At 44.0% G+C, this 13,462-nt stretch overlaps 1 protein-coding gene across 7 annotated transcripts in view; it reads left to right on the top strand.

Moving 5' to 3' along the window:
• Positions 1 to 13,462, top strand: part of GLI3 (GLI family zinc finger 3) — a 207,163-nt gene that overhangs the window by 100,157 nt on the left and 93,544 nt on the right. For all 7 annotated transcript variants that reach the window (XM_044294727.1, XM_044294720.1, XM_044294724.1 and 4 more), the window contains exon 4: positions 8,206 to 8,311. In XM_044294727.1, coding sequence (XP_044150662.1) covers positions 8,206 to 8,311 — 106 coding nt within the window. The remainder of the gene's footprint in view (positions 1 to 8,205; positions 8,312 to 13,462) is intronic.

The following is a 13,462-nucleotide window of genomic DNA, read 5'->3' as shown; positions in this document are numbered from 1 at the left end:
ACCAGCAGGCCATGAGCAGTGCCTGGTTTGCTCCATACATGATGCTTAGAATTGGGGCCAAAAAGTTCAATCTTGGTTTCATCAGACCTGAGAATCTTATCTCTCACAGTCTGAGAGTCCTTTAGGTGCTTTTTTTTTTTTTTCAATACAATTGTCAGGCAGAAAAGCGGTCCACATTGGTGGATATAGAAGCAGACAGGATTGTAGCAGCTCTTACAGAAAAAAATACAGCAATTCCTTAAATTATTGAGATGTTTACTTCAAGTCCATTTAAAAGAATTGCGAAAAGTGTACATAAACAGCACCTAGGCCATATGACCAGTGAACGTGATGTCACTGGTTCTTCAAAAAGCTGGTCGGTGGGGGTGCTGGGTGTTGAATTTCATCGAAGTATTGATGACCTAGCCTGAGGATAAGCCATGAATATTAAGCACCTGGAAAACCCTTAAACGGAACCTGTCAGCGGGATTTTGTGTATAGAGCTGAGGACACGGATTGCTAGATGGCCGCTAGCACATCCGCAATACCCAGTCCCCATAGCTCTATGTGCTTTTATTGTGTCAAAAAAACAATTTGATACATATGCAAATTAACCTGAGATGAGTCCTGTCCCTGATTCATCTCATTTCAAATTGTTGTTTTTTTTACGCAATAAAAGCACACAGAGCTATGGGGACTGGGGATTGCGAATGTGCTAGCGGCCATCTAGCAACCCATGTCCTCAGCCCTAAACACAAAATCCCGGTGACAGGTTCCCTTTAAGCTAACATTTTATAGGCTATGACTTATTTTAAGATGTGGAAACTTCAAATAATCTCATAGATTTATTAGAATGATACTGCTAATCAATATGGCTGTCACACTTTTGGTTTTTAGGCACACATACCAAAGTCTAAAGTATTTTAGTTGAAAATGTGGAAAGGAAAATCTGTTTGACGTAATTCTTCGATCTGACGTTAAAATATGCATCTTACATACCTTTATCATATGTGACCCACACAAGCATTAGTGAGGACCCTAACAGGCCCCTCTAATCCTTAAACTGTATGAAAGGGATATAAATCTTTTTGAATGAATTGAAAGCCTAGATTTAACAAATGATCTATGTGCACAAGATATGAATGTGCAATAGAAAACCACATATTTGTCAGGATGGTACTACAAGCAGCAAAGCAAGTATCAAAGAGCTAAAAGTTTAGAAATGTGATAAATCTTGCTGAGGAATGCAGATTGCATGGGTTCTCACATCCGACTCCTTTTCAGAAATGGAAAACACCACATGCTTCTGTTGTGTAAATCCAGATTATAGACTAGAAATTTTTCATGTAATGTACAGCCTTTCATACCTACCACATTTGCGTTCGATATTTATAGCAGCAAAGATAACCAGAAAAGCTTCACCCCATGGGAAACCTTAGCATCATAATGGATGGAGAAAAGATTAATATAAAAAAAAAAAATTCAAATACAGTGGTCCCTCAAGATACAATATTAACAATACTGACGATGGGTCAGAAAAGACCATTGTATGTTGAAAATATTGTATCCTGAGGTCATTGTATCTTGAGGGATCAGTGTATGTGGGTGAAAGACCTTACAATGCTTCATATAACATTACATTCAGATTCACAATACTTGGACTATCGCCTTGAATGCTTTGTATTTATTGGGACTGTAATTCTAACCATTTTGATGCTATATCTTCTCCAAACAACATTACCTTTTGTTAGGACAAGTCTTAAGTAGAGTGGAATTGGCCAAGTGATATAGAAATATATAAAACAGTAATACAAGTGTGCTTGATTTATGAGAAGGGTAATATTAACATAGTAGGAAATCTCATGCAGACCTTGACAACCACACTACATAGATCAGTGGAGGTCCACTGTTGGTCCTTGGACATCTTGTTTTTTCCCTTGATAGAAGAGCTGTGAGGATCCTTCATTATTATGTTTGCATGTTTATGCTTCATATCTTTGATTGATAGATGCTGAAAGTACATTGAAATTACTCTGTCTTCAGTGACAGCTGCTCAACTTCAAATTCAGATACACAATGAAGTTTGAGGGACTAGATTTCACATAATTTAATCATAAAAAAATATGTGAATGTCATAAAACAGTGTCAGTTTCCTCCTATAGATGATAATTAATAGTGTCATAAAGACCCCATATGGGTAACGCATAATGGGAAAAGTCTCTGATTAGTGTGAGTGGCAATCACTTGTACAAGCAATGCATGCCATGCCATACATTTCTTTCCATTTTCTGGTCCTTCATGAGAACAAGATCTACTTCCTGTAAGTTGCTGCCATTTTCTTCATTATTGAAGAAGAGTAAGATATTTTGTTTTCCATCTACTCCAGAAACAGCCAGATGTTGAACATGTGTCCATTGTCTCTGATGCAGGTTACCAAATGTAGATTCTCGGGCTGACTAGGAACCGTTCCAAGATTGAGAACAGTCACTGGAGTAAGAATAACGCGATTCTAGATCTATGCATACAGAAACAAGAGGCCTTTAGCTGACAATAGCAGACACCTCATCTAAGGAGGTTAAAGTCTCATGAGTAAGCCTTCAGAAATGTGAATCCATAAGCATAGAATCCAACATCTTATAAGTAATACATGTCATCCTTTTCTATGATCTTCCCATATGAGAAGAATAGGGTTGGTTAAAGACCCATGTGCAACCATTGTCATGCAACCATTGTCAGCCAAGTTATCCTGGACTTGCTTAGAGTTTGTTTGCTGTTCTCCACAGGCAACGTGTGTGGAGTTGGTTTACATCATACATTTTGCTGTACAATAAGTATGTCCAGTTATGAGAACTGTTATAGACATTGGAAAACAAATATGTATAAACCAGTATAAAATTTTTAGGCAGATTTTACTTTTAGTTGGCTGGTGATGAACAAACTTTCATTTACGATCGTTGCCCTTTGTAAACTTCCTGTGGGCATAAAAATACTAGTTTGTTTGCAGCACATGTCCGTGTGAAAAAAGGGGATGTGCAGCCAACTTGACATAAAGTGAATGAGAGGAGGGGGGTAATTTAGCAGTGAAAGTTATTGTATAACGTTCATCGTTGATTGGCACTTGTTATGGGCAGAGAATCTGCCTACAGTATGTAAAAGTATACAGGGGGAAGGGCAGTTTTTGTAAATGAAGACACATTTTACATTGTGATAGAACACTAAATGGCTGCTGTCAGTTCAGTCCCATTCACGTCATTGAAGCTGAGCTGCAATACCAAACACAACCCATGGACAGGTGTGACACTGTTTTTGAAAGAAAGCAGCTGTTTTTGAAACCTAGATAACGCCTTTAAGTACCCAGTTTTCAGAAAGGTAGTACGTAAGGTCTCTTCCGATTGTTGGAAGTTAGGTAGTGGTTTGAAGTTCAGTTGAAATAATATGAGCATTCTTAGGATGTCAATGAATTCATTTCAGTTTTCCATATGGAAGCTATTCCTAGTTGCAGCTGTCTTTATGCTCCTTTAGCTAAAAAATAATCAAACGTACAGGTCAATTATAAGAGGAAACCAGGCCTGATAACCTTGGTGGATTATCATTATGTCACATGTTGGGGCCAAGTGAAGTGTAAGCAAACAGACCTTTGAAGAACGCTTTAACACGTTCAGTGTGGGGCGCTAAGGACTAGACACTGTTTACATAGGACAAAAGGCTTCCTTGCTTGCCTCCCTCTTCTGAAGCGCTTGGATTGTGCTGCTTGCTTTTCTAATGATACCAAGCTGTTTGTTTGAAATATGTTGCAGAGCATATTTAAAGAGTGTCTAGTTTAAACATTGGATTCTGTCAAATAAACTCTGTGCTTGAGCCGTGTGAAGTGGATGGAAGCCTGATGGCCCTAGTTTACCTTTAGGAAAACCTTCAGGAAGCCATTTATATAGTGACTCCCATAATTCGGATGTGCTTGACCTAGGTGACAGCACAAGCCTTCACCAGTGGTAGAAAGGAGACCATGGTTGGTTTATGTACATCCTGCAATTAGACCATTGGCTTCCCTGGTTAAAAGATGGACAGCATTCTTATGTTAAGCCAATGCTAAGCACTTCTTGCAGTGCTTCACAGCCAATACCTTGAATCTCACATAGTCATACTGTCATTACACTAAAGAAATTCCCCTTTTTAAGTAGAAATCTTACAAGTATTTTACTCTGAAACAGAAAAAAATGGAAAGAAATGTATAAAGAATGCAGAGGCTGGGATCTGCTTAATGTCCTGTCAGATAGGGGATTAAGAATATGAAGTAAGGAATTTATCCTGAAAGAATAGAGGGAGTTTGAGGTGCAGCTGCCAAGAGGAAAGTCGTGTGAGAAAGTTAGAGGAAAGAAAATGCAATAATTAACTATTTAATTACCATATAGCATTTAACGCAACATTCCTCAGCAGAAGTAGTTTGGCATGTAGAGCTCCCTCTTTAGCAAAAAGTGAGGGGTCCGGAAAGAATTGACAGCAAAGTCTGCTTCTCTGCTCTGTCAGAAATGGAGAAAAAATGAAATTAACAAAGATTTGGCTCTTTCCTTTGACATAAACCAATGGTGGGTCTATTGGGTTTCCATTATGATGTCTGTCATTTTGACACTGGGCCTGTGCAGTTAGTGCTTGAAGTCGATGTCTATTCACCTCTGCTCACTGCACATGGCTGTGGACCATGGTCTTCTGCACCTGCACAAAATGTCACACTGCCAAGCGCCTTTGTCAGCAAGCCTGGGGAGGTCTGTGAGAGCAAAATGGGTGGCATAGAGGAGATGACAGTGACTGGCCTCATCCAGCCATATGCCCCAGCGACTCCCTGAGCTACGTTTTGATGACATCAGGTACATATATTTTAAAAGAAGATTTTTCGCACACTTTAAGTTTTGTGAGACTCAACAAAACCACGTTCTTGAACATCTTGGGGACATGTAAATAGTTCAGTAGGCCAATTTTTGGCCTTTAATCCATTTTAATCTGCCCACATTATTTACATATGTCTAAATTTATGAATAGCAGAAATTGCTTATTACAATGCATCTCATCTACTACCCGACCCATGTGGCCTTTAGAATGTTATTGCAGACACGGGGGGCATTGGTTTTACTGTTAGTTTGCCTGCCGTCCATTGCATTATGCAGTGCTTAGCAGCTGTTTTTTGGAACATCAGTCAGGAAATTGTATGATAAATTGGAGGTAGCCATGTCCGCAGGCACTTCACTGTGCTTCAGCAGTTTTAGCCTGACTTTCCAGAGTCGTGTGATATTCTGTCAAGGGGTAACATCAGGAGATTGATCACATACACTAACATTTTTCACATGTATCTGAGATATGACGAGCAGCAGCTGTTCTATTCATGTGTAAATAATAAACCACGAGCGGCATAATTGTATCAGACGCCCAATGTTTTATGCAGCAGTGTTTTAGGCCTTCAGAGATAGCTGCCTATGAATGATTTACTGTCTCTGCAAAGAGTTACAAAACTGTTACTGTCTATGCCATATATCCTGTCCGTTCCTTATCAACTGGGAGCATTTTTGGTCAGTTGTGCTCAGGAAATAGACATGTATAGTTACCCAGCTTATGCTACTAATGCCACCTTGAACAGTACATGTTCTAGTGCAGTGATAGGCAAACTGCGGCTCTCCAGCTGTTGCAGAACTACAACTCCCAGCATGCAAAGTCTGCCTTCAGCTTTCAGCCTACAGCAGGGCATGGTGGGAAGTTGTAGTTTTGCAACAGCTGGAGAGCCGCAGTTTGCCTATCACTGTTCTAGTGTTAAAGGTGTATTAGACTGCCAGATTGTTTGGCAGATGATCGCTAATGAGTGTTCCTATAATACTGCCACCAAATGCCCAATGAACCAGCAAACATTCGTTCATCGGGCAATTGTGATTTTTAAAGGATGTATTAGACTCTTTGATAACACAGACGATTGTCTGGAGGGAAACGTTCCCTCCCGGCAATCGTCAGCTAGCAGAGGACACCGCTGGTATTAGATGCAGTGATGTCGACCATGGCATGAGGAGGTGCGATCGCTATGCCATCACTCATCCCCCAGCATGATTAAAAATCACAATTGCCCGATGAACACGCATTGGGAGGCAGTATTAGACTGCCAGATGATCGCTAACGAGCATTCATAGGAACACTCGTTAGCGATCATCTGCCTGAAAATCTGGCAGTTTAATACACCCTAAAGCATGCTAAAATATCACAATGGTGCCGGTGGCAGATCGCACTGTGTTAATAGCTGCCGACACACTGCTGCCCTGCATGAGGATGAGTGATGGCATAGTGATCGCTCCTCCCCATGCCATGGAGGACATCGCTACATGTAATAACAGCTCTCTGACGATTGCCCAGAGGGAATGCTTCCCTCCTGACAATCGTTTGCGGCATCAGGGTGTTTAATACACGCTTTAGGAATATCCTTCACAGTGATGATGGTAGTATGACATGCCTGACACCATTGTCTAGGAAAACGCTGCCTTCAGCATTTTACGATATTTGGCTATTGTATATGTGACACTGATTTATATTACTCCGTCACAGTCTTTTGTGGTTTTAAAGGTCTTGTCCAGTTTATAAGACCTATTTTAAATATCCTATTAGGAAATATGGGAATTAATAGAAGGTGTCCTCAATTCAAACTTCTCGTTTGTTAGCCATAGCAGGAAGCAGCTACTTTAAGACATTGAGATTTTTTTTATAAAATAAAAAATCAGGGACAGTGTTAAAACTATTTAAAAATGTACGCTTACCGACCCGAACCCCTTTCTGTCCCAGCACCAATTCTCCTGTAATCCTTGCTGCTATAGTTATGAAATAATGCTTTTGTCCTTGTTGATGATGTGCCATATGTTGCTTAGCCAAGTATATGGAACGAGACAAGTGATTGGCTGTAGCAGTAGTATATATATACAGTACAGACTAAAAGTTTGGACACACCTTCTCATTCAAAGAGTTTTCTTTATTTTCATGACTATGAAAATTGTAGATTCACACTGAAGGCATCAAAACTATGAATTAACACATGTGGAATTATATACATAACAAAAAAGTGTGAAACAACTGAAAATATGTCATATTCTAGGTTCTTCAAAGTTAGCCACCTTTTGCTTTGATTACTGCTTTGCCCACTCTTGGCATTCTCTTGATGAGCTTCAAGAGGTAGTCACCTGAAATGGTTTTCACTTCACAGGTGTGCCCTGTCAGGTTTAATAAGTGGGATTTCTTGCCTTATAAATAGGGTTGGGACCATCAGTTGCGTTGTGGAGAAGTCAGGTGGATACACAGCTGATAGTCCTACTGAATAGACTGTTAGAATTTGTATTATGGTAAGAAAAAAGCAGCTAAGTAAAGAAAAATGAGTGGCCATCATTACTTTAAGAAATGAAGGTCAGTCAGTCCGAAAAATTGGGAAAACTTTGAAAGTGTCCCCAAGTGCAGTCTGTGTGAATCAGGCCTTCATGGTAGAATATCTGCTAGGAAACCACTGCTAAGGACAGGCAACAAGCAGAAGAGACTTGTTTGGGCTAAAGAACACAAGGAATGGACATTAGACCAGTGGAAATCTGTGCTTTGGTCTGAGGAGTCCAAATTTGAGATCTTTGGTTCCAACCACCATGTCTTTGTGCGACGCAGAAAAGGTGAACGGATGGACTCTACATGCCTGGCTCCCACCGTGAAGCATGGAGGAGGAGGTGTGGTGGTGTGGGGGTGCTTTGCTGGTGACACTGTTGGGGATTTATTCAAAATTGAAGGCATACTGAACCAGCATGGCTACCACAGCATCTTGCAGCGGCATGCTATTCCATCCGGTTTGCGTTTAGTTGGACCATCATTTATTTTTCAACAGGACAATGACCCCAAACACACCTCCAGGCTGTGTAAGGGCTATTTGACCATAAAGGAGAGTGATGGGGTGCTGCGCCAGATGACCTGGCCTCCTTGGTAACCCCACCTTTACAGTAAAATTCTATTGGAACATATTGGAGTGGCACTGAGGAGCTGGCTATTATAATACCTTGAGTTACTTTGTAAAACTTATCTTTTCCTTTATCCTTGTGAAAGTATATGGGGAAACAATTTTTGGGGTTTAGTTTGTTAGCAATATCTGATACTTACTGTAGAAAATATAATTATATCTAGAGCATTAATTTTGTATTGCTGTGGTTGCCTGACATTTTGTTTTTCTCTTTATAGATACACCTCATCTGTTTCCTGCTTTTCACCCCCCTGTGCCAATTGATGCAAGACATCATGAAGGGCGTTATCACTACGAACCCTCTCCTATTCCTCCACTGCATGTGTAAGTACATTCACAAATGGAAAAATTTCAATGTTACAAGTTTACGGGATCCAATGCTTTACTCTGTTATCTTCATCATTCCCATAAACTTTGAATAGACTGGCAGCATTCAAGATCAACCACTGCTGTATTCAGCAGTCATACAATGGAAAGGAAGGAGGAACTCAGGACCCACGTCCTAGTGATAGTAGGGATCTCAGTTGTATGGTCACATTTTATAACCTATCATGTGGATAGGTTATAATTGTCAATTATGGAGAAAAAAGTCCTTTTAGTCTTGAAGTCAAGTTTAAATGCAAAAATGGCTAATGTTTAAAGGGTTGGCCAATGAAAAACATTTTTCACCTATCTTGAAGCTAGCTTATAGATGTTTCAATGGAGGAGTGGTCAAGCTTTCAAACTGTGTAGGACAGACAGGAAAAAACGGAGTAGCGTACTTGGTAATTTCTGTCAGTCCCATAGTGATTGAATGGAATAGTGGACATCAGTGACCACTAGTGATGGACGGAACGCACGTTCGCGGCGGGCCCCGTTAACTTTAATGGCAGGCGAACCTGAAAAACCTTCAGGTCATACTTGCAGCCACCAAATACTTACTAGAAGTACACAAATAGTCCCACAACATGGACAGTGACATACCACAGGGATATCAATGGCAACAATTCCCACAAAAAATATGTATTTTAATCAGGAGCCATTTTTTGTGTCTTAAAGGGAAACTCTCAAACATGCCCTGCTGGAACCTAGAATTTTTTTATTTTAGGCCACGGGAGTACGGGCCCCAAAAATTAGGCATTCACCTGACAGAAAAGAACAAGTGATTATGTGGCTGGAGGTATATTAGAAGGTCAGTGGATGACAATTTTACTGTAGGCCAGTGGAGTACAGGCCCCAAACATTAGGCATTCACCGGACAGGAAATTCCTCTGCCAGGGCCCGCAACAGCAGAATGCAGCATCTTTCGCAGCAAGGCCTGGAAATGCTGCATTCTGACAGCCCTCTGTGATGCTGGTAACATGTCTGCCATTTTGTGTTTGTACCGGGGGTCTAAGTACGTTGCCACCGAGTACTGGTCCTTGCCCTTTATGCTTTTTACATAAAGCATGAAGGCCCTCATTTGCACTAAATTGGAAGCGGTGGAGCTCCCTGGCTCCTGCTCATCTCCCTGGAGATTGTTGTCCTCGGTCTCCTCCCCCCAGCCACGGACAACACCAGGGATCCCTGAAAAGTTTAAAGTCCCCCTCAAAGCCTGTTCTTCTTGGTCCTCCTCCTCCCCCCAGCTTACCATCCTCATCAGATACATTCGCAGTCTGCGTTTTGCCTCCTGTGTACTGCGAGTTCTGCCTGCTTCTCCTTCCTATCTGCTGCTTCGTCTCTCCCTATGAACTCCCCTCCTCTTCCTCTCTTGTGGGCACCCCCGTGACGTCCATCAACACATCATCATCGTCACCTTCACCACCACTGACATTAGAGATCTCGGAGTAGGCAGCAACAGCGGCGACCACCTCCTTGGGCTGACCTGAGTACTGTTGTCAGACCAGGGCCGGCCTTAGGTGTTCAGGCGCCCTGTGCGAGCTAACCTTGTGGCGCCCCCCCCCCCCAAAAAAAAAAAAAAAAACACTGCTTGTTGCTGGCATCATGGCATAGGCTGGCTGACTATCCAACCAAGTAGTTACCAGCCCTCACACCCCAAAGGCCGGTGTAATGTTATACTTCCCTAGTTCGTGAGATTTCCCTACCCTCGTCACTTCCGGTCGCACCGGACATGACGTGAGGAGGTGTGCAGCGCCGCGCAGGCGCACAACGACAGGTTAGGGAAATTTCACAGCAGAGTGCGCATGCGCCAGGAGCCTCGCCGGCGGTTAGGGTAGGGAAAAACTATGGGCCAATGCGCAGGCGCAGTGATCGGATGGATGTTCTCAGCTGAACACCGGCCGACACTGCGCATGCACCGGGAGCCTCACCAGCGGTTAGGGAAGGGAAAAATTACGTACGGGCCAGTGCTTTTTCCCTACCCTAACCGCTGGTGAGGCTCCCAGCGCATGCGCAGTGTAGGCCGGTGTCCAGCTGAGAAAATTTGTTTCCAATGTAGTATTAATAACTAAACAATTAAATAATAAACATATTGCATTGTCTACTTACCACCAGGACAATAAGATGATCTGGACTCTGGCTGCAGTCTGGCTCTGGGGACTCCATTGTCACTCTCATTATTCCCCCCCCTCTCCCTTGTCACGCTCATTATTCCCCCCCCCCCCATCACTCTCATTATTTCCCCCCCCATCACTCTCATTATTCCCCCCCCCCATCACTCTCATTATTCCCCCCCCATCACTCTCATTATTCCCCCCCCATCACTCTCATTATTCCCCCCCCATCACTCTCATTATTCCCCCCCCCATCACTCTCATTATTCCCCCCATCACTCATTATTCCCCCCCCCATCACTCTCATTATTTCCCCCCCCATCACTCTCATTATTTCCCCCCCCCCCATCACTCTCATTATTTCCCCCCCCCCCATCACTCTCATTATTCCCCCCCATCACTCTCATTATTTCCCCCCCCCATCACTCTCATTATTTCCCCCCCCATCACTCTCATTATTTCCCCCCCCCATCACTCATTATTTCCCCCCCATCACTCTCATTATTCCCCCCCCCATCACTCTCATTATTCCCCCCCCCATCACTCTCATTATTCCCCCCCCCATCACTCTCATTATTCCCCCCCCCCCATCACTCTCATTATTCCCCCCCCCATCACTCTCATTATTTCCCCCCCCCATCACTCTCATTATTTCCCCCCCCCCATCACTCTCATTATTTCCCCCCCCCATCACTCTCATTATTTCCCCCCCCCATCACTCTCATTATTTCCCCCCCCCCCATCACTCTCATTATTTCCCCCCCCCCCATCACTCTCATTATTTCCCCCCCCCCCATCACTCTCATTATTTCCCCCCCCCCATCACTCTCATTATTTCCCCCCCCCATCACTCTCATTATTTCCCCCCCCCATCACTCTCATTATTTCCCCCCCCCCATCACTCTCATTATTTCCCCCCCCCATCACTCTCATTATTTCCCCCCCCCCATCACTCTCATTATTTCCTCCCCCCCCCCCCATCACTCTCATTATTTCCTCCCCCCCCCCATCACTCTCATTATTTCCTCCCCCCCCCCCATCACTCTCATTATTTCCTCCCCCCCCCCCATCACTCTCATTATTTCCCCCCCCCCCCCCCATTATTTCCTCCCCCCCCCCCATCACTCTCATTATTTCCTCCCCCCCCCCCATCACTCTCATTATTTCCTCCCCCCCCCCCCATCACTCTCATTATTTCCTCCCCCCCCCCCATCACTCTCATTATTTCCTCCCCCCTCCCCCCTCTCTTTCTACTCCCACCTCCACCTCTAGTGTAGCGTGGCCGAGCTCTGTTCGATCCGCGGTACAGGAGCATTTGTTTCCTGTACCCGGCCGGACTGACAGGAAGTGCACACTAAGTGAGCACTTCCTGTCAGTCCGGCCGGGTACAGGAAACAAAAGCTCCTGTACCGCGGACCTAACAGAGCTCGGCCACGCTACATTAACAGGCACAGGCAGGATTCTTTAGAGCGGCAAGCGCTCAGCCTCAGCCACTCAGGCGGCGCAGAATGAGGGGCGCCGCCACCCGCCCCGAACTTATATAAGCAACTTTTTTTTTTTTAAACCGCAACGGGCGCCCCCTGCTGAATACAGGAGGGAGGAGGGAGGAGGAGGGGGGGGAACATAAGTGCCGCCTCGCCTGCCCATATTACATTGCGGGCTGTCGGCCGCCCGGCGCCCCTGTTGCTATGGCGCCCTGTGCGGCCGCACAGCCCGCACACCCCAAAGGCCGGCCCTGTGTCAGACCGATGGGTGGCGGCCGTTGCTACCTCCTCTTCCTCATCCCATTCCAAGAATGGCTGTGCATTGGTAAGGTCTATAAATGGATGGGAAAATAATTCCTCTGACTCAAGTGGAGGGGCTATGGTGGTGGTGCCTTTGGGGGTGCACACAGCAGAGAGCGAGGAGGGTGCAGATACAGAGGATGAGGAGGTTGCAGAAGCGGAAAGCTGAGTGAGCCACTTAACCAACTCTGGTGCGTCCTTTGACGTAATCGCACGCACCTTCTGCAAATTCCCACTTAGGCTCCAGCTTGGTGCACCTGCCCGACCCCTTACCACCCCTGCGGAGCGGCCTGCCTCTTTCTTTGCCTGTCATTTTCAAAATGACCCTGTGCCAAAGTCCCTAGAGAAGAGCAGTATTTGTGGAAGCAGGTATATCGCAGGCCCTTAATCAGTATTTTGTGGAAGCCAGTATATCACACCCCTCAATCAATATTTGGTGGAAGCAGGTATATCGCACCCCTCAATCAGTATTTTGTGGTAGCAGGTATATCGCACCCCATAATCCGTTTTTTTGGGGGCAACAGGTATATCACACCCGTTGCAAATAGTTCCAATAACATTGTCCCTCTATATACCTGCGGTATCGCAGCAGAACCGCACACAACTGCTGCACAATACAAATGCACTATAATATACTTTCTATGTTAGAAAGTATATTATAAGTATATAACACCCCTCTTTTATACACTCACAAAAACCCTATTGTGGAGGAGCAGCGTTTGAAATTACAATTGTAGCACAAGCTGTATTACAACAGCTGAAATACACGTTTCCCCCCTCCACACTGAATTGTTAAATCTTCACCTTTATTGGTTAACATTAATACCTAAATCTAACAATTAAATGAGAACCTAAACGTTAAAACTTTCAGGGTGAGCTATTGCCCTCTCACAGAGATTCTGTATATTCTTAAATAGCGTCTGTGGCTGCGCGCTACCACAGGCGCTTGTATTGATTAGCTCTGCTATCTGTATCCATACAATGACGCTCACTACCTGGGCTAAAACATAACTCAGAATCTGCCCCCTGACATGTTTCGCAGAGTAACCGAAGTCTTCAGGGGCTGGGCAGTCTATGGCCCATTACGCGAATAATTGCCGATTTTCGCAATCAAGAATATCTCGAATTCGCGAATATATGACAAATATTCTACAAAATATTCGCAAAATATCACAAATTCAGATATTGCCCCTGCCACTCATCACTAATAACGATCACTC

The sequence above is a fragment of the Bufo gargarizans genome, chromosome 5, assembly GCF_014858855.1.
Source record: "Bufo gargarizans isolate SCDJY-AF-19 chromosome 5, ASM1485885v1, whole genome shotgun sequence".
NCBI classification, from domain to species: Eukaryota; Metazoa; Chordata; class Amphibia; order Anura; family Bufonidae; genus Bufo; species Bufo gargarizans.
Note: the sequence above shows the minus strand (reverse complement) of the source record. Positions and strands in the feature narration are given on the sequence as shown.